The sequence below is a fragment of the Esox lucius genome, chromosome 4 (genome assembly GCF_011004845.1).
Source record: "Esox lucius isolate fEsoLuc1 chromosome 4, fEsoLuc1.pri, whole genome shotgun sequence".
Lineage (NCBI taxonomy): Eukaryota > Metazoa > Chordata > Actinopteri > Esociformes > Esocidae > Esox > Esox lucius.
The window spans coordinates 29,279,378-29,304,823 of NC_047572.1; the positions used below are offsets into that span (position 1 = coordinate 29,279,378).

General features: G+C 43.3%; 1 protein-coding gene across 2 annotated transcripts in view; it reads left to right on the forward strand.

The window, feature by feature from the left end:
- The window catches only part of LOC105028103 (protocadherin Fat 4), an 86,316-nt gene that overhangs the window by 32,093 nt on the left and 28,777 nt on the right, over positions 1-25,446 (forward strand). For both annotated transcript variants that reach the window (XM_010900611.5, XM_020046046.3), the window contains exons 2-6: positions 9,029-9,160; positions 16,014-16,275; positions 16,608-16,958; positions 19,164-20,086; positions 20,776-20,950. In XM_010900611.5, the coding sequence (XP_010898913.4) occupies positions 9,029-9,160; positions 16,014-16,275; positions 16,608-16,958; positions 19,164-20,086; positions 20,776-20,950 (1,843 nt within the window). The remainder of the gene's footprint in view (positions 1-9,028; positions 9,161-16,013; positions 16,276-16,607; positions 16,959-19,163; positions 20,087-20,775; positions 20,951-25,446) is intronic.

Here is a 25,446-nt window from a genome sequence, read left to right on the forward strand (position 1 = left end):
GTCCCACTTCCCCCTTCCTTCCGTCCAGGATTGGTGAAGTGGTTGCAAAGTAGAGACACAAAGTATTTGTCGGGGTTAGCAGTAAAGGTCGTGTAATGTACGGCTGGATGCGCTAAATAGGGGCCCTGACCCAAAGTATAGGAGCTCCCACAATGTCACTGCTCCAGGGGATTAATGATCACCTACTGACCCCGTGAAGAGAACCCTACAGCCAGTAGAAACCCTTTAGGTGTTACAGATGATAGCAGCACTGGGTGGATTTGGTCTAACTTGGAGGAGCGCAAGCTTGAGGCTTGGTCATGTTAAAAGCCCTTCCTGTGAGTTCACGACTTCAGATTTATGACTTGATTGTCTATGGATGTTCCTTGTCAGGGAATTAAGATTGTTTGGAAGTCATTCGGGTGCAGTCGAGCGTGCCGCAAAAGATGTCTCTCTCCTAAAACGTTTCCTTTATGTTCCTCGGACAAGCCCAAACCTGAGGACCTTACAGCTGCGAACATTTCGGCCATATGTTTTGCAAACCCAGCGTGATAACTAGTACTAGCTAAAGTAATGAAGACGTGGCTTCTTTAAAAGCAATTTTTGGTTTACAAACATTTGGGAACGGGTTAAATTGAGTCAGACTTATTGGTTCTTGCTTGAAGTCTGGAGAGATGTAATTATACACACCCGTTTGAGAGGCTTTCGTTGGACACACTGTGGACTGTTCATGTATGCAATGGAGACCGGGATCGCTTCATGGTATATACAGTAAATCAATGGAGACCGGGATCGCTTCATGGTATATACAGTAAATCAATGGAGACCGGGATCGCTTCATGGTATATACAGTAAATCAATGGAGACCGGGATCGCTTCATGGTTTATACAGTAAATCAATGGAGACCGGGATCGCTTCATGGTATATACAGTAAATCAATGGAGACCGGGATCGCTTCATGGTATAGACAGTAAATAAATGGAGACCGGGAGCGCTTCATGGTATAGACAGTAAATAAATGGAGACCGGGAGCGCTTCATGGTATAGACAGTAAATAAATGGAGAACGGGAGCGCTTCATGGTATAGACAGTAAATAAATGGAGAACGGGAGCGCTTCATGGTATAGACAGTAAATAAATGGAGACTGGGAGCGCTTCATGGTATAGACAGTAAATAAATGGAGACCGGGAGCGCTTCATGGTATAGACAGTAAATAAATGGAGAACGGGAGCGCTTCATGGAATATACAGAAAAATCTATGGAGACCGGGAGCGCTTCATGCTATATACAGTAAATCAAGAGAAGAGTGCTTCAAATTAGGATTTCTCAGAATAACTTAAAGGGATGAACAAAAGTGTGCATGTTTAAGATGTGCATTATGTCTTCATAAAAGAGAGTTCCTTTCTTTGTAGTTGGACTGTGACCCAAATAAAGAAAGTAATTGATACTGGTAAGCAAAACAAAATAATGAAATGCCCAGGAAACATTTATGTTTTTTACCCAGTAATGATCTCTTAGTGTCAGAGAGCTTTTCTTTAGCTGGTCAAACGCTTCCCATGCTAGTGTTCACGGTTTCTGAAAGTGAATGCAAATGGAAATGTTAATTAAGATGGATGGAATTCTGATTGAGACCATCTTCATGATGAAAAAAAAGTTAAGAAGCATTAAACATGTGAGGCTTACAAACTCCGCTTGTGAGGGAGGTTTGTGAGGCATGATGAAAAGCAGGCTGTTCAGTAGAGGAGAGCTAGTTTCAGCCCCTAGTCTGAACTGAATGGCCTCGGTAGGGGAAACCATCTCTTATTGTCAAGTTATTTGGCAGAACCTTTTTTTTTTTTGGAGCTGCCTCATGTTAAATGCATCAACATTTATCTTTCTTTTTTTTGCCCTCAAAATGTCTTCGGATCAGACCATCTTGCCAAACGTTTCCTGTCAGGTTCCTAAATGGCCGACACAGATGTATGGGACGCAAAATGAGTAATGGCTGCATGGCTAAGGAGAGAAAAAAGAGAGGTTATTCTTTGGATCAAGAATTACCAAGTGGAATTTTAGGATGGAGGCAGTGTTTAGCTCGGGCTACACTTTCTGTAATAGCTGTAGTAGTAGACTAATGTTCCTTAATAAAACACTAACTTTAGTGCGCGTTGGCTGGGCTCATTTAAAAAAAAAAAAACAGGTCAGTGTATGAGAACACCATCACATTTGAATTGTGTACTTCAACAGTGTTTCTTTACTAAAAAGCTATTAGCAAGCCTTCCAGAATGTAATTTCTACAACTGTTCCTTGGCAACCAGTTAGTGTCTGGTAAACACACAAAGGTGTGATTGTGGTTTCTGATTTGCATGTTTATGTACTTACGGTGGTCCTAGAGTGATTGCCAGCCAGTGTGTATTTGTGTGTGTGTGTCTGTGTCTGCTCGCTCTTAGGCAGTTAAACAGTCAGGGAACTGGGAGAGTCGCCTCCCTGCAAAACCATTCCTGATTAGGTACCAACCGCTGGGCTCTCTCTTTTCTCTCTCTCTCTCTCTCTCTCTCTCTCTCTTTCTTTCATAACTCCTCCCATTGTTACTGTTTTTGGGGGTTTTCACATAAACAGCGGCTGCAGGGGGTTGCACAGAGCCGTTCTCACACAGAGTCGGTCTGGTTTTGACACATCACACAGACACACACACACACACACACACACACCCCTCCTTTCACAAACGTAGAATAAAACACTCACGACCTCAGTGTCCTTCCTCCCACCAAAGCCCCTTCTTCCATGTTACCTTCTGTCAGTGGCCCTAGTGAGAGGACATGCGGTCAGTCAGGTGGTCAGGTCCAGGAACCTTGCTTTTTAATCACATTTTCTTAACTCCCTTAATAGTTTAACCGAGTGACATGCGTCACTGAGAAGAAATGAACAGCCTCTGCAGATTCAAATGTCTTTCATGCAGTTCTTGGCCGACTCCAGACAAGCATATCGCCCAATGCCTTTTCTGCTCCGTGCTCCTGAAAATCTCTCGCGTCAATCGCGGATGGACGGAAACTGTCAAATTGATGCCGGGACTGTCTTTGAAGCCAGGCCGTCTTGTAAAAGACTTGGAGCCTGACCTTGGCTTTAAAAGAGACATGACAAGTATTTGTATCGCTAAGATGTAATGGTTCTCTAGTTGAAATCCCCTGGTTTTGAGACTGCATGCTGGCGCGTTATCTTCCTGTCTCAATTCTTCATGAGGAGTTATGCAAAATCACATAAACTGGCAATTAATAGTATAAATAATAATATAATAAATAAATAATAAATAATTCCATTGAACTTTTTCAGTTAAGGCATGTTTTGAGGGACAGCAGCAAGGTCTGGTAGGATTATTATTTTTCTTTATTTTTTTTCTAATGTTTTTTTGGGAGGAATTTGCATCATGTTTAATTGCCTATGTTTCTTTGCCGGATCTTTGACGTGGTTTGAGTGCGGTAATGATGGATAAATTCTAGCGACAAGGTCATAGACCAGTAGGCTCCGAGTTGAAGACAGGCACAGGAGGCAAAGGGCAACGAAGGATTTTTGGTTTCCTCCTTATCATTTCCCTCTGTAGAGAAATGTAGTGTGCTCGTTTCGTTAATCATAAAATGTCTCTAAGATTTTGTATTTGAAATGTGTACTTTTGTCAGACAATGGTTGTTTTAAGCATACTGCTGTGTCAGTCTGGGGCCTAAAGGAGAGGTAAGTATTGTCTCCTGTTTGATTACGTCTGATTTAGTGCAACTACTAATTCAACTTTTCACTTAACTTTCCGCGGTAGTAATGATAATGAATATGACGGTTTACTGCATCGGCATTCTGGATAAAATAAGACCTTGGACTATTGAAAACGACCTTTTTCGTGATTTGTCTCAAGTGTTTATATGCAGAGATGTCAATAACGAGTTTAGAAAACTCAGTGAAACAATACTCCGGTCCAAACAGACTGTGTGTTATTAGTTCTGCAGGATCACATATTCCTCCTGAACACTTTGAGGGAAGCTTGTTTGGCAGAGGCTGCAGGGGGTTTGGAGGACTGTAGACAAACTATCTTTTAACAGTTGCTGAAGTGCTCCTCTGAGAGGACAGTGATCCCCTTTATTAAAACCACTTGTCCGTTGTTGTCTCCACACTGCTCCTTGGTTACGTCAGAACTAGGTGCTTTGTGATCGTTTGCAGGCCCTCCTGTTTTGTTTAGTTTTGTCTCTGTATTTTTTTTTGTCCGGCTGGAGAAGATTTGGAAGCTCAAGGGATAGGACCGTATTCTGACTTCTCCCAGGCACCGAGCGTTGGGTTCTGGCGGCATTCCAGCTTTGTCTAGCTTTTCCTGGGCACATTCCCCATCCCGGCACGGTCGAATTCCCACGTCCGGAGCACACGATGCAGACTGCAGATTGATTGTGGCGGAGGCTTTTGTTTGACAAATCAAGCCGGTCGCGATTGCATACGTGTAAAGAGCAGGAGGATCAGATGATGTATAGTTGAGTCGTCACCTTTATTATTTGCTTACATTTCCTTTTGCTCTTAAAAACCAAGCCTGGAATGGTACTTGGAGTTGCGTGCTTGACCCGCAGAACCTGCCTGTTCTTAAGCCAGCATCACCATAAATCTGGAGACCAAATAAATCTCTGACATTGTATCTAAACAGTGAAACAAGTAAAGGAGAGACAGACAGACAGACAGGCAGACAAACAGGGAAGATAGAGTGAAATAAAGATGGTCTTTGTCTTTCAGTCTCAAGAGCCACAGTACATGAAAAATGTTGAATGTGCTATATCGCCTCAGTCTGCCTCGACATTCTCTGAGCTATAGCAGGACATTCATCAGACGTTTACGGATCATGCCATACGCTTTTCAGATTAAGCAATGCAAACAAAGACCCCGGGCCCGTCGTTTTCCTACAGGGTCTGCCATCCATTCCGTTAGTAAGGAATATGACAGATCCCTTTACACAGTTCCTTTTAAACACCACTGGATCTTATTGAAGGGTGTTTTGTCTCAAAGATGTATGCATATTGTATTGGCTGACCGTCTTTATTCATTGACCGCCCTGGCTGACCTTAGTGAGGAGAGCGTTGCTGCTTGAAAGTGAGAAGCTCCAGTGGTTGCTCATCTACCTTTCCCCGCTGAAAACATGAAAATTGTACTGCCTTTACTTTTCTGTGTTTTTTTTTTGGGTGGGGGGGGACTTTTCAGCTGCAGTAGGTAGTATTAATGTTAACCCAACATGCCGCTCTATGCGTGTGTCATCTACCTCGAGGACCTGTTATGTGATTGGCCGAACAAAACCGCCCATGAAGGTAGTTTTCCTGCAAACAAATGTATGCTTTCTGCCTAAATAATTTGTAACAGAATCAGCGCACAGTTTGTGTGGTGTTAATTCTTTGGTGTTATAATAATTCTTTGTACCCTTCATTTCATTCTGAGCCAATGTCTGAGTAACTTATTTTAACAGCTCTTGATTTTGGCCCTATGCTGTGATGAAGTGTTAGCCAAAGTGATCCAGGTTTTTGACACATTATTTTCAAGTGCACTGCTGCTAGAAAATATATTTTTGGTGATGAATAATGGAATTATTCAATTTTCAAAAGGCCAAAAAATTATTAGCTTTGGAAGTCAAATCTTTGCCGACCTTCTACCTCAAGTTGTCAAAAACAACTAATGAGACTTGTAATCATACGGAAATAATTTTTCTCCACACGAGACACACCCCTTATTCTTTTCCATTTCGTGATCAAATGAACTAGATTTGTCATTCCAGGTTGCATCAGAGGATGTAGTGAGTTTAGTTTTGGGAACCCTCTCTTAGGAAAAAGAGACATTACTCTGCCTTTGCAGATGGAGTCTTTGTGATCACAGTAATGAATAGGAGAAATAAAGTACCGTATTACTCATCTTTAATGCGGACCAGCATTACGTTAATGAATTGGCCACTAGTATGTAGGAACCCCTGACTGACTCACTAAACTCGTAGTCTATGTGCAACCTATTGGGGTATGGTTCAAAAAGCCCATGTCCGTCCTCCATGACCCATTTCCCCCCATCTCTGTGCAGTCATCTTGGCTCAGCCACTAGTATGAGACATTGGGGGAAAACGTGTATGTGATTCACTTCCAGTGCGTCCAACTTTTAAAATATGAGGATGATGAATGGGGAGAGGTCATGTGCTCTCAGGGGCGCTGGTGATGCCTGTACCCGAGACGCCACTGAAACTGGAGCCGATGTTTCTCCTTGCCGTGCACCACAAGGCCCAAACACACCAGGACGGACTGGCTGTTTCGGGACATTTTGTTACCGTTAGCGAGACATAGTAAAACAGCTGGAAAGTTCAGCGGCTGCAGCCTGAGACATTTTCATGCTTTAAGATAGGGCTTCTTGAGATGGTAAACTGAAGTCATGAAGCGGTTGAATTCCACAAATGCAGATTCCTGGCAGCTCAGTGGATTACGTTTGTGCAATTCTTCAGTCCTAATTGTCAGAGGAATGGAGGGTTTGGCCACAAAAATCTAACAGAGTAGCAGATAAGGAGGATCTTATGAATTAAATCACCTAGATACGCATTCCGCAGTATCATTAGAACGACGTTTTGTTGATTAACCGATTCTTTGACCGACTCGGCCGTGTTAACAATATCCTGTGGGATAAGAAGCCCTCTGGGGCTAGACAGGCATAGACCTCGACAAGAAGTTCCCTGTCAGTTATGTAAGGCATTGTAATCGACAGCACTTAGGAGCTGCTCGACCAGTGAATCATTCATGGACGGGATGAATAATGGAGCCTAGCAGCAAGTCAGCAGCTGCCACTGGAAACAGTAGTGGCCTTGAAACGCAATCTTTTCCCCCGTAAACGAATGTTTCACCTGCAACATACCGGGCCACCTGGGCCTGAGTGACAGGGAGGGCAAGGGCACAAACAGACTCCTCCCTCCTTCCTTAACTCCCACCCTCCCTCCTGGACTCGCTTCTTCTCCCCTCCAATGAATTTTTCACCAGGCCTCTTTGATATCTCTCCCTCAGGGGAGGTTGGGTAATGTAAACTGTAAGCGCGAGGCATAATTATTTCTCATAACTGCACTTCTTCTCTAATTAGTTCACTCCCAGGACTGGCCTTGCATTATTTACACATCAAGAGGACACGGGTTGGAAGATAAATATTCGTTGTTTGTTGACCTTGCCGGGTCCCTCAGCACAGCGAGGGCCGACGTCTCCCGACTTGTTTTTACATGGTACACGGCGCCCCGGCTGGGACGGCCGGTGAGGCCCCGCGTTAAATCCGATATGTCTTCTTCTCTAATTATATGGACCCAGGGTCAGATCTACCACATCCTCATTCCAGACAGGGAACACAGAACTGCTGATTCAGGATCAGATTAATAAGATGTCAGTATGGAGACCCATTGTAATCACAGTCTTAGGAAGCCTGGTCTTGGTTTTGGACAGTGTTAGTAAACATTCAGACTTACAAAACTGATTTTGTTCTGGCTTTAAAAGTAGTTATAGCGAAGCCATTGTAACGCTCAAGTCATCAATGCGAACGCCCTCAATTCAATAGTCTGAGCCTCCCTCTTTATGCAGGCATCTCAAATCCTATCCTACTGGGTCATCTTTAATGGACTGCCGCTCTTGAAAAGGGCCTGGATGGTGGCATTTGTCGGTAGTTCCTGCACGCTGCTTGTTCCAGAGGGGATTTGCAGAAGCACGTGAGGTCTGTTTTTCTTGTCAATGCCATGAATAGACTCCTGTATATCCCCCCTCTCGGTGGTCCAGCGGCCTTGAAGCCCATTGTGAGCACAGTAAATGCCTGTGGGAGGAACTTTGGTTGGTTAAAAAACTCAGCCCGTCCCTTTGTGGACGTGAGGCAGCTGTTCCTTTCCCATTTCCTATTGCGCCTAAGCAACCCGCATCGACCCGCACAGCGGCAGAATGGAATGGTGGACTGGACAGGACTGAATAGAAAGTCTAAGATGTAAGCAACTGGCAGCTGATTTGGTGTTTGGCAAATCATTACCATAATCACTGTCAACATTAATGGAGATTGCAATGCCGGAAACTGTAAACCAGCTTTTACATATATAGAGGCAATAAACAAAGAGTGCAAACTCAAATGTCTGCTATGATTCAAAGTGAACACTGTTTACTTGTTTTGAAATGCATGGTCAGAACTGAATAGTTTGACACCATAGTGTGTCTGTCTCTGTCTCTATCTATCTGGCTCAGTTACTCTCGCTCCCTTTCTCTCTGTCGTTGTTCTGGAATTCATCTACAGACTGGTTTGGGTTAGGGAAACACTTCATAGGTAGATGTGAATAGGCAGGTCCTCGAGCCTAGCAGAGACATATCTGTTGTTTTTGCCTTGAGCAGTTAACATTAATAACTGCAAGGTCACTGTAAAAAAAAAAAAAAAAAGGTTGAGTGGGGTATACAAATAACACATTTTAAAATGTTCACATGTATTAGTCACCTTAGTTTAAAACAGGACACATTTAAGCAGTAATGATTTTTTTTTTTTTATCATTTTAAAGAGTCTGTCACCAGGCAGTAGTTGTGTCTGATCACAATCTTTATGTAGTTTGTGTTAACATGACTCTGTTCGGGTTTAACTGTATCTGAAACCATCACATATCTGATTGATGCTAGTATGACATCTGTATCAAAAAACATAAAATAGCACCCTCTGTGTGGAAATGATCACTGTGGTTCCCAAAATGTTTTGGTAACTGTACCACCTACTGAATTTTGTCCTGCCCTACATATCCCTGAAGTACATTGCATGTGTATTTTACCAGTAAGCCTTTGGTGCCATTAGTCTTTTCAAGTACCCCCGGGGGTCCTAGTACCCATGGTTGGGAACCACTGGGGTCTTGCATTGATAACCACATTGCACTTGGTGTGAAATATAGCTATATGCATATGAAACACATTACTTTCTGTAAACTCTTCTCTGGAGCTTTATGAAGACTGATCACACGTGTCTGTCAGAATGGCGTACGCAGGACTTCCCGATGGCTACAGCTGGCATTGTCTGACTGCGTTCTTCTCTCTCTACAGGTGGAAATTACACTCCAGGACGTCAACGACAATCCGCCTGTTTTCCCGAACGATCTTCTTGACGTGACCATTGAAGAGAACATCGGTGATGGTTTCAAGATAATGCAGCTAACTGCCATGGATGCAGATGAGGTAAAGTATCAGAGGACTGGAATCGGTTTAATATTCTTTTAACGTTCTTTCTCAGTTCCACTTTCTCCAGTTTGGCCTAAACATGATCTAATATTATACACGTGAATTACAATTTTGTTGTCTAACACGTACAATTGCATGTGTTTACTCGCTATGTCTACCTTCAATATTAACGTATTCTGGGGAATCTTTTTATGATATTCATGAGCCAAAAAGGATGCCAACCCAGCCGGCAATGCAAAGTGCAGCCATGTCAATCTTTCCACCCGAAACCTCTGCTAAATACAGATAGGCCATATGATCTGGCTAGTTACGAACTCCAGAGAAGTGATGAATGTTATCGCTAGATAATATTAGCAACTTGATTGACTCAGCTGAAATGCGGTTCTAAAACACATGCCCTTCATTATGAAAACGCTAAACCATTCATTGATCTAATCACAGGCTGCACATAGGCAGCGATTATATGTGTGTGTTCGCGTGACACGATAAACCTAAACAACTTTGGGAACTTAATGGCAGGATCTGTAATTATATATTTTTATTTTATTTTACCCAGTGACAGAACATAGGCTTTTCCAAAATTAATAGAATTTCATTATGTTTGTTTCTGGAGGTCGATAACCTCTTAAGGCTGGGTCTCAGTTAATAGCATTTACATAGTTTCAAAAGGAGGTTATTGCCGTGCTCCATACCTCTCCCAGAACCAACCATAGAGTAATTGAAAAGCAGCCAATTACCAAGTATGTAGAATTTATATCTTCTATACTTATGTAGTTACTTCTATAACCTACAATTCTCACAACCTTCAGCCAACCTGATTTTTAGGTCCACATCATAGTGGCGAGGGCATAAATTATCAGGTTGAAATTGGCTGTTGTCTATGATTAGTTCACTGTGTGTGTGTGTGTGTGTGTGGGTGGGTGTCACGCCGTTGTGGGGTCCACGGTCGGGAGTGCCACCGCTGCGCTGAAGTACAGCTCAGAAAAACGGGTCTGCTGTCGGGCAGCACGTGCGGGAGACACATCTAACAGCTGATCGCTCGGTTTTGGCCGTCGGTGTGGCTGTCAATGAACAGCAGGGAGCAGCAGAAATACTTAAAAATACGATTCATAAAAAAGCAGCGCGGGTGAGTCAGTACCGCTGGAATGTTTGCGGACTATAATTTCCTCCCAGGCTACAGTCAGTGTCTCCACTCTTCTCAATGGCCTATTGGTTTTATTGATCTCAGTAGCCTGCCCCCCAGGCTGGCTATGCCAGTCAGAGTAGCCTGTGTCATTTCTCTCATTTCAGTGGTTTTTATGTGTGTTTTTGTGATCCCTACATGAAATGACATGGGCTTTCATGAAATTGTTTTAGAAAAGGCAATTTTTACCAGAACTGTGAACACTGTTTAATTTGCCTGCCCTGACTTTTGTTTACTGGTCCTACAGTCAACATAATACTATGCTATTCTATTATATTCAGGTCCGTTGTGTAAAATACAATCATCACGTGATGTGTAGCACGGTGATCCCCCTTTGATCTAACTTTATTAAATGAACAGGCTAAAAATGTGCGCTGTGCCTGACATCCCTGGTTATGTCACCAGGCCCCATCAGAGTTTCATCCGAGTGATATGAAACTCCGTTGATGTCCCCCATGCTGGCCTTCGTGTCCTCTGAGTAGTGGGGAGGACTTCCCTTTCTTTATGATTGCACAACATGTCATATAGAAAACAGTCTTGAAATTATCCACTGCTTGTTATGCTTTCACACACACACACACACACACACGTGTGCGTGCGCACACACACACATGCACAGAAACACACTGTCCCCAGTTGATAATGCGTTTTAATGTTAACTAAAGGCACATAGGAGCCAATAGTGTCACGGAGCCCCTAGGAGAAGGGCTAACAATTGGCTCCTTAAGCCGGGCAGATTGTCCCTCCGTGGCCTTTGTAGTTCGCATTACATCACTGGCTTCGCCCTTGATTAGAAAAAGGCTCCATCCATCGCAGCTAGGCAGGATGTGGACATAAAATCCAGCACTGAGCGAAAATCAGGCCCTCCCAGCATCTCCAAGGCCTGCGGTTCCTTGGGCCTGCCAATGAGAACAGGGAACTGAATGGAAAGTACTGGGGCCATGGCGAGGAAGGATTAGTGTGTGAGAGAATATGGACTCATACTTAACGTTTACTTATGAGGCCACACTTTTTTATTGCACAGCTGTTACCTCACCAACTTCGCCATTCAGAATGTGAGAAAGATCGTGCGCAATCCATTACTGGTATGGCCATTGTGTTCAGAATAGAACGTTGACGATAAATCCTGGAGTCCTGTCAATATTTGGGACTAATAGGGTGTTTTAGGGACATCATTTGAGTAACTTATCTTGGACTCAAGTGGAACTGACCTCAGAGCTCTGATCTGGACGGCTATGATACAATTGGATAACATGTAACTTGGACGGTTTCTGTTAGAAGGAAAAGGATAGAAGGAACTGGCGTTGGTTTAGGGTATCGGAATCCAACCATGGTCACGACATATTGCACTGTGAGAAGAGCTTTAATAAATTGAGGTCTGTCATGACCACACAATATGGCTATGAAGAAAAGCAGTGTTTATCCAAAACTAAAATATTGAAATTAATCGGTCACTAAATTGTTGAAGCAATAGGATTTAGGTTCTAGTTACTTTGTTCCAGATAGGGCTGGCCAAGTTTTGCCCACATCCTAGCGCAGGAAACCTACGCTGCGCAGACACTAAGCGTACGAAGCGCATTCAGGCCCGATTCAGAAAGCCACATGTGTGATCCACAGAGCCATAGCCAAGCCCGGCAAGCTGTTGGCAAGCTGACTGGCTGAATTCAGACATTGTAATGATCCCATCCAATTTAACAGTGCTACATGTGGGATTCATGTGTGAGCGTATTAAAAGACAGTTTCTACGGATGCATTTTTCACCACACCCATTTCCACTCGAAACAAAAGGAACAGTTGCATTTAGTTTGGAAAAGGAAAAGATGAAAGCTTTGCTCTCTCCCGCAATGGAGGCCTCTCTCAGAGAAAATGTTTCTCACCTCATTATTTGAAAGAAAATAAAAAGTTTCCCTTTTCGGAGAGAACTCACAAATTTTATTAGTATTCTGACCTAGAGTGGAAAATATGCAGGTACCAAAAGCTAGAATATATAGAACAATGGGTGATAAAGGAGCAAGAACAACAAGTTAACGGTCCGACAACTGCTGAAAATACCAGTGACTTTGACTGTTGAGCTGATATATTTACAAGGCAATTTCTAATGTAGCATGATGTGTTCAACCTGTGAATACTAATGGTCATTTATTAAGTCAGAAGCCCTTGGGTGACATCATTACAAAAATAAAACTCTCCGACGTCCCTTGATTGTTACATTGTATCACCTTTCCATCGTGTTCTAAAACAACTTGTATCAGCTTAGACTAATGCATCGCAAATAGAGGCATTAGTGCACATCACCTTTCATCAAATTGTGGTGATTTGACTTTTAACACCTGTGTTATGATTGGCCGACGCACATGGCCTAGTCGTTGTTCAGGAAGCTCAGTCTCTCGACAGCGCCTCACACCTCACCTCTCCTCGAGCTGCTGCCTGAACTCATCTGCTAAATGAGTTTCCTTATGACCTGGTCCAGAATTCTGCTCTTTAATTGGTCGGTTTCTTCCTTTTTTTGCCTTCTGTTTTTCCAACCCATTTTTTTCTTCCTGCTGTGCCTTAGGACGGCTGTCAACCAAACTAACTCTGTACTCTAGAAGGTCAGGGGAAAGGTCAGTGTCCAGGGGAGACGACAGACCCCCATCTCCTCCCTTCTCTCCCCATCTCCTCCCCTCTCATCCTCTCCTCTCCCCCTCTCCTCATCCTCTCCTCCCTCCTCTACCCTATTTTCCTCTCATCCTCTCTCCTTTTGAACCCTATCAGTGAATTAATTGGCAGACGAACGGTGTCGGGTTCCAGTTTGCAGCCCAGGTGGCTGATGAGAATTCCAGATCCAGAGTTCTGATTGATGACAGGAGGGCTTGTTATATGAACACAGCCTCGTTCTGGCCTCCTACTAAAAAACAACTCCGCTCTCTGGTTCTGTGTCTTTGATTTGGCTTTTTTGGAAATGCAGAGGGCTAACTTATCACGTCATGGACTGTGTCTGTGGTAAACTAGTAATAAACAATTTCTACTTGTGCTGAGATACGATATACCCTTAAAATCAACCTGAAATAAAGATGCTTTTAGCTTTTGACAGGTTGAAACAAAGGACCTCTGTTGAAAAGCAGTAGCTTTTGAAGTTTTCTTTTTCTTCACTTAGCATAAGACATCAGGAGACAGTCATCTGTTCTGGTATTGTCCTCAACACAAACATAAATGTCAAGTTCTGTCACCACCTTTATTCAGTCATCATATCGCATTCGGTCCTCTACTCCGATTGCATAGGACTGCTATGGCTTTCACATGTGTACTGGGTTTTACTTGTCCAAGGTATCAAGGGATCTATTAGTTGCATTTATAGAGGAACACTATAGCCCCGAAGTTCAAAGAGTACGACCCACGAGAATACTGCCATTCAGCTCCTGTGAGTTGTTTCTCCTCACCAGTGTGATCATTCTGCTCTGAGGGGAGCCTGCTAGCAAAGTGATGCATTTTCACAGACTACAATGTTGTAGTGTTTTGAAACAGATATTTTTACCAAACAACTCTCTTACTAGCTCTGGAAACGATTACATTGACTTCATATCCACAACGCATTCATTACATATCTGTAAGCATTATGCGAACATGTCATAACAGGTCCCAAATGCGTTATTAAAGGTAAATTGATATATCTGCAGTAGCTGGCTGGCGCAATCACACGTGGATGAGATGGAAACGATGAACATCTTTTTATACAGAACCAAATAATAGTTCCAAAATGACATAACAGCGGTCCCTCCACACGGCAAGCTGTAGCACTTGAGACAGGAGGCTACAGGCAGTGCCGGCTCTGGCCATTCGGGGGCCCTAAGCAAAATTTTATCGGTATCATCCGAACTGAATGACTGCTCATTAGAGCAGGTTTCTATGGGCAGGCAGCCAGCCAGGCAGGCAGCCAAAGCTGCTAACGGTGATATACACTGTCCATGGTTCTGAATGTAGCACATCATATTGCTTATCAAGCACAAACAGCATAGCTTCTTTTAAGCCTACGTTCCGGACAAAGTTTCAGAAAGATGTATTATCGTAATCATAACACGCCAATATATTTAGCATCCCAGGAGATGCTACGCCCCCTTAATTATATGGGTTGAAGCAAAATGTCTGAAACCTGCTAGAGAAAATAAAAATTAGACAGAATGTTAATTTGAACTGATTTAAATCAATGAAACATACCCACAGCAGCCGATATGCTAGCTATGCTACCTGACATAAGTCACGTTTATCCGTACTTTCTCCTGGATGGTGCATTGGTTAAAATATCCATGAGGAATCTGTCTTGCTACTTGTCGGCCTACTGTTGCTTTGTTTCAGCCTTTCTTGGTGTTGATTGTGCTGTGGAGATGAGTGTGTGGCTGTTGGTGTTGTATTTTCTTTGCCCTGTAAGTTGTTTGATGCCCAGAAGTACTGGAAATTATTTGACATCTAAAATGTCTTCACCATTAATAGACACCAGCTGCAATCTATAGGTGGTTGGTATGGATAGTTCCCAGCCTTTACTGTACAATTACAAAGTGCCGGGCAGCACCTTCCATTTTATGTATTTCCATAAAACTTTCACTAAAAGATTTTAACCTACACCTTTTCAACAGTTTTGAAGTCAACAATGTTTCTCTTTTCAGCTAGCCAACCTTCATCAAAATCTTTTCTCTTCATATAAAAAACTGCAAATAATTAACTGAATAGTCGCATTCATAGGCTATAGTTTTAGAATAATTGATAACAATAACAAGTCCCAGTGTCCGTTTTTTTCCACAGATAATCTTAATTAATCCACAGATAATCTTGGTAAACCCAGAACTGAAGTCATCCATAATCCATCAGATGCTTGATTAAGTTCTGGTTCCAAATGTGTTGAAGATCTGTGATTTCTGGCCACTAGTTGTACAAGTGCTCCTCTGAAGCCAAGAAAGGTCCCTTAAAATGGTGTACAATGTCATGTTTGAGCCAATTTGTGCCCCTTGTCATCAAAACCACTCAATTTCATGGCTAACTCTGAAGTATTATAGTGATTCTCTTTATATATATTGTGCATGTAAGCAACCAGCCCAAAATGGAAGGTTGAAAACATTATTTAGTTAATCACAAAAGTCACACTCTTCATCTTAAAGAGATGGGATCGGAACCAGAACAAAGAGCTCCACCTCTCATTTAGAAAATCGAAACCAACAAGCGGTTGGGTCAGAAGTTCCCATCTGATTTGAAATTAAAATATCCTAACACATATCCTAACACCTGTTAATGTCGCTTGTTATCTCACACAAAAACCTCTGGTTCATGACTTATGTTCATTTGGACATTTTGAGTAAATGCCAGATGTGCTTGCCCAATGTTTAGCCTATTTGGTCTGTCTAACTTGTACTGGGGATTTCAAGTATAAACATGATCCTGGAAATTCAAGAGCCAAATTCTGGTCGCACTCCGCCACTGCTTAGCTTAATCTATTTCTAGTGTTAGAGTGAACAGTGAGTGTTATGAACTAGAGTTACACTCTCACAGAGAAAATTTTATAGAACGTCCCTTTTAAATGTCCTGTGACTAATCACAACCAGTGGTGATCATCAAAATCCAATTTATTAAAGCCATATTAAATAAAAGTCCATACAGACTCATGGAAGTAGAAATGATCTGTTCTTCGTATTCCCCCAGGGTCCTAATGCGCTGGTGACCTACACCATCATCAGCGGTGCCGACGACAGTTTCAGGATTGACCCAGAGTCCGGAGACCTCATCGCCACGAAGAAACTTGACAGGGAACGGCGCTCTAAGTATTCCCTGCTGGTCCGAGCCGATGATGGAAAACAGTCCTCCGATATGAGGCTGAACATCACTGTCAGCGACGTCAACGATCACACGCCGAAGTTCTCACGCGGAACCTACTCCTTTGACATTCCTGAGGATATGGCGCCAGGTAAAGGGTTTACTGTCAAATGCTGTTGTTTATAACAGCCAGGTTCTTTAAGGCTTACTCAGACTTTGAACAGTCCCGAATGAAATTATTTGAGGGTGTATGACATTCCTCTTGAATGTGGTGTATCTGTATCTAAAAGTTTTGCCAGGTCAACAGGGACATTGATTCTGTTCATCAAAGTCTGGCACACTGAAATGTGAAATGTCTCTTTTCCTTTCTTCAATATGGAAGTCGAAGGGGTTGTCTGGCAAATGTTAGGGAATCAAAACCCAGCAATCCAAAACCCCTCTCAAATCCTCACTGCCTGCCTGTCTGCGTCTTGACTTTGTCAGGCTCCATCGTGGCGGCGATCCTGGCCAGTGACTCGGACTCCGGGGTCAACGGTGAGATCACGTACTCCCTGAAGGAGGACAACGAGGACGACACCTTCCTGCTCAACCCTGTCACGGGCGTCTTCAACGTCACCCGGACCCTGGACTACGAGTCCCAGCAGTACTACATCCTGACTGTGAGGGCCCAAGACGGCGGCGGCCAGGCCAGCACGGTCAGGGTTTACTTTAACATCCTGGACGTCAACGACAACGCGCCCGTCTTCAACACCACCGCGTACAGCACCTCGGTCAGCGAGACTCTGGCCCCCGGCTCCAGCATCGTCACCCTAGGGGCCAGTGATGCCGACGACGGTAAGACGGCCCTCTGTGTCCGTTGCCGGTGTCCATGGGGTGATCATTCGTCACAGCGATGACGTGAAAGTGTGCTTAACTGAAAATGCATGTCAGTCATTTCATTTGGAGTTACAGTTAATTAAGATTGTCCGGCTTCCTCTTCCCTGCCGTCCACTCGCTCCCATTGAGACTCCCTTTGGACAGTCGGTCAACGTATGCTCAACGTTCTATCCGTGTTAGCACCCCGCGCTAAACATAATTATTAGCGCTTCCTGTTGTTTCTCAACCCTTGACCCCTGTAGATTTATGTTGCAACGCATTAGAATTGTATATACTGCTAGGGGACTGCGTACAGTATACGCCACATTGAGATATCATATGCAAGGCCCATAAATCTGCAGTATGACGCATCACCTGTAGTAATCATGTGCTGTGAAAACCGTTAGCGAGACATAATATTTCGGAAAGATTTATTTTCCCATAGTTTCCCTGTCACATTAGAGTCACGTTGTGAAATACAGTCTGGTAGGCCTATAATCAGGTGGCTTGAGGTATAGGTCCATTTCAGGTGGTTACGGTTAGGCTGCTTCATGCTATTATAACAGCCCTGCTGTCCCTCTCCCACTGCAATTACCGCTCCAACCAGACCAGGCCTAATGTGGTTACTCTGACCCACATTCCTGGGGGAGAGGCCTGCCTTGTTTCGTCCAGCGTCAGGCTTCCTCTCCTCTGCTGTCCGCTCGGTGCCATTGACCCCTCCCTTCGGACAGTCAGTCAGCGTACGCTCAACATTCTATCCGTGTTATCGCCGACCCCCCCCCCCCCCCCACGCCAAACATCATTGTTAGCACTTCCTGAAGTTCCTCAACCCTTGACCTCTGTAGATGTCGTTGTAAACCGGCCAATGGAAATAGACTTGGCCTTTCGATAAGGGATTACTTGTGTACAGTAAACACGGCTGGAGTGTGGGAAGGTGCCAGGCCGCTTTCCACATGAATACCCCAAAGACTTGAATTACAGCCGCTCAATTTAAGCTCATTTTCCCCAGGCTCCAGGGGAGGACCAGGGATTATAGGCTAGATTTCAAGGTCTGATAGGTTGCATTTGTGTGGTTATCGTAGTTAGTTATGTCATTTGGAAGAATGCAGGCTATCAGAAAACGAGATTATTTTAAGTTGCTGTGCTATTTCTCTTTGATTAACAATCTGCAGTGTGCATTATGCTACATGATCTGTGTGGAATAAAGTGGAAGGCTGTTGAATTTTTTTGCAAAGATAATATGTGTAAGTGTATTTTGATAGCGGTATGTTATTTTTCGGACATACAAGAACAGTCACATTTAATCAAGCTGGTCAATATATATAGGTAAATATTATCTACACTTGATTAGCTCTAGGTACTGTTTAGTGTAATGAATGAGTCATAGAGAAGGGCTGCATTGAGAAAGGTTCCAGATCCAGAGCATCGGTGGTGTTTATTTAGCAGCTGACAATTCCATGCAAGGGCCAGGCAGAAAGCAGAATCAAACAGGCAGGCAAGGGGTCAAAACCGGAACGTCCAAAATGGAGAAGCAAACAATACAAAATCAGGAGGGTAAAGCGAAGTCGTCAAATATCAAAGTTAAGGTCCAAACACTGAATATCTAAATGCTAGGGATTAGGGATAGTACGCTAAACAAAAGGCTCAGTATGTTGGCGAAAGTCAATCAATACCTTACAAGGGGCAACAAAACGGAAAGGAACTAATATAGGAATAAGGGAGAACAGTAGAACCGATAACACCAATACAGGGGTAAGGCTACGTTAAAAAACAACACTGAAAACACGGTTACACAATGAATTTCCAAAACAGTAAAACCTCATCAAGAAAACTAAGCATCTAAGCATAAAAAACCAAAAACATAAGAATAATAAAGACAAATAACTAGGACAAACCCAGACATCACATTCAGTATAGCATGTGGGACATATTCTCTGGGTTAATTCTATGTAAACTATTCCTACCACGTGAACCTTCTAGATATTTGTCTCGCATAAAAGGCCATTATACTGTAACTACCCCGCTTGTCCTCTACCATATAAAAAAAAAAGTTTCTGTAACAAGCACACAACGTCTCTTTAGAATTACACATTCCTACATCAAGATAACTTACTCTAAGTAATTGCAACCAGGTAACTAATCACTTCAAAGTAACGGACTCCATTTATTTGCCTTGCCTTCCAGGTCACAACGCACAGCTACTTTATGATATAGCATCCGGAGACCCTCAAGGCCAGTTTGGCATCACCAAAGCAGGAGTTCTCCAATCCAGAAAGGCCTTGGACCGGGAGTCGCGGTCCTTCTACAACCTTGTGGTCACTGTCCATGACCTGGCCCTCGCCCCCATGATCCGTTACACGAGCTCGGCTCAGGTGTCCGTCATCCTGCTTGATGTCAACGACTGCCCGCCGACCTTCACCTCCCAGAAGATGGCCTACGTCCAGGAGAACACTCCGGTCGACACGGTGGTCTTCACAGCCAAGGCCGTCGATGCGGACAGCGGGCCGAACAGCTACGTAGAGTACTCCCTGAAAGGCGCCTTTGGGAATAAGTTCAGTATAGGAACTGTTGACGGAGACGTGAGGCTTGTGGGGGAACTGGACCGGGAGGAGATGTCCAACTACACGTTAACGGTGGTGGCCACTGATAAGGGCGAACCGCCGTTGTCTTCAGCCATGAACGTGACCATGCTGGTGCTGGACGTGAACGACAACACGCCCAGTTTCTCGCAGAACATCTACGACATTGAGATTGACGAGAATACGCTGACAGGCACCGACATCATCCAGGTGTTCGCCAGCGATGCCGATGAGGGAACCAATGGTCAGATCCGTTTCTCCATAGCCGGCGGGAACATAAACTCCAATTTCAGGATTGATTCGGTCACTGGCGTGATCTCCGTGGCTAAGCAGCTGGACCGCGAGGCGCGCTCGTCTTATTCGTTGGTGGTCCAGGCGGCTGACCGCGGCAGCAGCCCCAGGGCCGACCGCGCCATGGTCAACGTCGTGCTGTTGGACGTGAACGACTGCCCTCCTCTCTTTGAGCTCTCTCCTTACTCTGTGAGCGTTCAGGAGAATGTAGGGAGCCTCCCCAGGAATATATTACAGGTCAGCGAGGTCTTTTATTTCAGTCACTTAAACAAAGCATTCATTTACTGTGTACGCCAAGCCGAAAGACCCGCAACGACTTAATGGCCTGACTACGTTTGACGTATTTTCAGGATTATGAATCTAATGTGTACATGTATGGTATTCATTTGCTAAAAACATCGGGCATGGGTGGTCGTGTTTTCCTGAATTGGCATTCGAAATAGGTGATTAAAACGATAAAGAAAGGATATACGATGCCAATCAGTCCTGCCTATTTCACGATGAAAAAAAACAAGATTGCCTTGGAAAATGTCACTGGGACCTGACGTTGTACAGGATCCCTGAATTTGGACCCATTACGATCTGAAAAAAGTACCCCGTTGGACCAAACGAGTGCTAGGAACAACCTGTATCCACTTCACTGAGCAGCCACACTAATTAAGCGTAGTTAGCCTGTGTAGCTACTGTAGCTATCAGGAAATGGCTTTGCAGCTGTGTGTGTGCGTGTGAACAGTTATAGCGGCGGTGGGTCGCCACACAAAACATGCGGCCCGGCGGGCAGGAAAGGCAGCGCCCATACTCCACTGGTACTCACTAATGAGTCCTTCTGGCCTGAAGATTTATTGCCAATCTTTTCCTAACAGCGTAGGTAGGGAAAGAGCAATGTTGGATTAGAATGGTCTCATTCTTCTCTGCTGTTTCTGTAGGTAATGGCCAGGGACGATGACCTGGGCTCCAACGGCCAGCTGAGCTATATGCTGAGCGGCGGGAACGAGGAAGGGTGCTTCAGTCTATCGTCCAGTGGTCAGCTGATCCTCACCCGGACCCTAGATCGCGAGTCGCAGGGAAAATACACGCTGATCGTCACGGCAACCGACTCAGGTAAGAACAGAGCAGAGGACGCGCCGAGCGAAAAAGGCGTCATTGTGGCTCAAAAGAAATTGAAAATACTTCGAAGACGTATCCCAAATGAGTTTGCCACGTGGGGAAACTGTTAAGCAGTGTTGAAATGCTTATTGAGTGTCAGCACGGCTGCGTTAGGATCACTAGCGAAATGCTTATTTCTTATCATCCCCATGGTGGTCAGAAGAATGGCGCTTCCATGCATCGGCTTGACGGTGCCACATTCAACATTGTTCAGGGTTCATCTGGCGAATGGATGAGCGCGAGTCGATTGGGTGCAACCGTGCAGCATCACGGTCCAGACAGAAAACACTGACGGAGAGCACTTCTCTCGGCAGACATGGGATCTTAGCACTTTAGACTGCACCGTTTCCTATGAAGCGATTTAGTCTGAATTCTGTGGGCCACACATTGAATTTCTGATGCAAATTCACCTAAACACGCATTCTTTCAGGGCACGTTTCTGTTTGTTTAGATACAGCGGTGGAACTTGTTGTATCCAGATAAAAGGTTAGGTTGTTATTTCACCGAGGTCAGTAAATGTGCAGTTGAGCGAGTACATGCATATCACCGCTGAGGCCAAATCATACGGTATGCTAGTTAAGTATATGTTTCTTTGGGCTACTCTGGCTTGGTCGTCATGGTCAAAGGGTGGTTCTGTTCATTCCATAGACTGACCGTGTGACCGACTGTAATGACGGGTATTTTTGACTTGGCGTTGACTTGGTTGAGAAATTTCACAATGACACAATTCACTCTCTGTTGTCTGGATATTAAAGTTACAGATTATTTCCGAGGCCCGATGTCAGCTGGCCTTCCTGTTTGTGCTGGACAGGTATCATGGGATTAAATGTAATAAGTAACTTTAATATCCAGTCAGAAGTTCTACCTCTGCAATTTGGGTCACCCACTGTGTTTGTGAGCAAGCCACAGAATGTAACACACCATACTGAGGATTTTGTTTGATTTGTCACTTACAGCAACCTCAAATTCAGAGAGTTCAAATAAAATTAGTAATAAGACAATTACGAACCAATTATAACAATTATCATCATCCATTTGCTGTGCGAAGTATGCTGTCCCTTTCAGTAAATTAAACATATTTATAAAACCTTGTGGAAGTATCCGAATGAAGACAAAGAGTGCTGAAAGAGGGACTTGAGCAGAATATCAAAAAATAAAAAGAACCCATAATCACTGTGTAATCGAAATTAGCCTCCGGCGTTTTGTATCACCACATTTTAGAGGCTGTGTTTGAGACAGGAAGGGAAATTCTTATCCAGCCTATCTGACAGGACATGTTTTAAGGTAGTGTTTGAATGCTGTTTTCCATGTGGTCACTGACATTTACAACTCGTTCAACCTTTCGCTTACGACACTTCTTAAAATGTAAGTAGGCTGTTTCAAATAAATGTTTAAGTATTTCAATTACACATCTTTTCATTACACACCTTTTTGAAAAAAAAATACAATTACCATAACTTCAAAATCAGTAGATAATGTCACCGGCATTTTATGATTTGATTGTAAGGAATAGAATTAATGGAAACTAAAAATGAACTGTATGAATCAGCTTTATTTTGTATAGCATTTTCAACATAAACAACACAAAATTCGCCATAACAGTTATTAACGCTTCCAATATTTATGTAGTCCTTCCTGTATTGATTGGAGTGTTAATCCACTGTCCAATCATTTATACACCTATCCATATTAGAATGCAGTTACACTGCTATTAACATACTGTTGTTTGTATGCTGTTGTTGTAGTTACTACTGTGTTACACCCGTGTACTACATATTAATAACTATGTACCTATTGAGGTTACCACTGCTAATGACATTGTATAACCAATGTAACTAACCAATGTGTTTCCAGTTGTTACCGTGTAGTTACATAGTAACAGAGAGCGAGTTAATGTGAAGCGTTACCATGGATGCATCCCTCTCTGGTTGCTGACAATATTATACCTTCTCTGAGGTTCTCGTCTAAGGTAAACTCAATAACCAGAGGCTGAGTGGAGTTTCAAGCTCAACTCTGTTGGGTAAAATCTGTCATTAAATCAATGGAAACAAAAGAGCTCTCTGGTCCCAGTTCTCATAATGATTCCTGGCCAGGGAGTTTGGCACGTTCCTGTAATTATTTAGAAATCTTTACTCCGGCCTGAAATGTGGCACAAATACAAGCTGCATAAAAAGGTATTTTACAAGGGGGCTTGTTGAAGGGAAACTTTAAGATCAGCCCTGCTCGCTGTGGAAAGTTGTTGGCAACGTTTCTGAGGGACAAGTGTGACCAAGTGAGAGAGATATCGGCTGGTGAAGTCTCAGGGAACCCTAATAGCTGTATGGGGCAAACATCTGGGATCAACTGGAGGCAGATCAGATTTGTAACCCACCGCAACTAGCAACATACCAGCGCAAGTTATCCCCCCACACAGAAGAATGTGGGACTATAAAAAAAGCTGAACAAGGAGCTACACCCCTAACACACAAACACACACACACACAGTACACAAACAGAGGCACACAAACACAGTGTGTAGTGTAATATTGGCAGTGCGCGATCGTGGAAATTGTTTACTGTGCCACAGTTAAAAAAACCCAAAACACGTTGATCGGTTATTGTATGAACATTAAGCCTTGTGTATGCATCGTGAAGTTTCATGGGGCTGCAGCTCACAAGAGAAAAAAACCTTGAGTACATTCAGAAGATCATGTGTTTACAGCAAAGTACCTATATTAACTCTGCAGATGTTAAACATCTCCCAAAGTAATTTGAAACAAACTATAGCCGTGTCATCTGCAGAGTTTTTAACCTCTGATGGAGAAGCTCAGTAGATCTGACATACATTTGTCTCAGTGTTCTAGAGAAGCCAAGCGCTGTTATATACGCTGATATCAAGCATTCGACAGTGGCCTGTCACTGTTTTCGCGTATTATACTTACAGTTTATACATACTTCGTAATTTCACCATTGCCACTCCATTGCCTTGTCTAGTTGTTGATGGATGAAGCAGTGCATGGGGTTAGTGGAGTCTAGTGCATTTTGTGAAATGTCCCCGGAGAAACATTGACACACACCACGTTTGGTCCCATTTCTTAAAGAGGAGGGAAATTCCTCGGCCAATGCCTATGGCGGTCTTTCACATTTTGCATTTGGGCCAATGCATTTGTACATTCTGCTTTTCAGGGCTAAACAACCACTTAGCAGATAAATAATGTTAATGACCATTCCATTTATAAGCAGGATCTTTTATGTAATTCAAAGGCTTCTCGTGAATATGCTTCGTAAACTTGCAAGGTTGTGAATGAATTTCCAGCTTAATGTTTATACCTGTAAGGAATGAGGTATCTAGTTGTTTTGAAATGATGGTTTCATTAACATACATTAAAAAAAATCCTGTACTCATATTTGTGGTCAAAGAGTACATAGAAGATAAACATATTTTTACCATGTGGCAAACAAGCAGTTGTAAAACTGTTTGCTATTTCCTCTTAGAATATTATAAGCTGGCCTATCAACAGTGTTGTTTAATTTATGTTGTCATTAACTATTAAACACTCATAGCAATATTTTATTTGGGTATGTTCAAACCACCCAAAAAAGGTTTTTTTAATGTACTTAGTTGTTTTGAGTAGAAAACTATTCCACTCATATTCTAATTATAGGCAATTTCACAGAAATCTCGAAAAACTGTGCAACATATTTTAAGATGACCTCCATCTTGGCTTTATTTCTAGTTAACAGGGTCCATTTCTTAAGTCCTAAGCCAGGGCTAGTGGCTTCACAAGAGAAAATAAAACACCAGATTCCTCAAATTATCTTTAACGGGCCTGCAACATTCTACATCAACTCTTAAAACTCGGGCACTGTAACAATCTGGTCCCGCAATTTGATCCTCTTTTTCTACCAGTGCTTTCTGGTTTACTTAACAATTGTCAGAATGCAATGTTTTTGTAAGTAACCTCAGCGTCTGTTAAGACCCCCAAGGAGGCTCTGTGGGGTTGATGATCGGCGCTCTGCTGCCGCCAGGTGATACACATTTTAAAAACCTTCACTCACTCTGGGTTTCTGTGACCCTGCCATTCCTCCTCCACGGTCACATAACACACATAACACAAAACAAAGAGCAATTCCCTGCCAAAACAATGCAGACCTCGCCTTTGGTTGTAAACCATTTGGCCTTTTGGAACTCGTGGAACTGACAGTTTTTGTTCAGCTGTCACTCATTAACAGTCATATTGCAATTTGCACTATAGATATGATTAGTTTACGATGCAAAGAGAAGAAAAAGTAATATAAAAGTCTTGCGGGCCTACTCGTTGACAACGATGTCAAAAACATTGAAGAATTTGGCAAAGGCAATGCCACGGTAATAAAAGAACGAGAGGCAAATCACTTCATAAACTCCCAGTATGTGTCCTGCAGCAGAAGAAAATGGCAGTTTAACTGTGATTTAACTGTTCCTGTCCGGC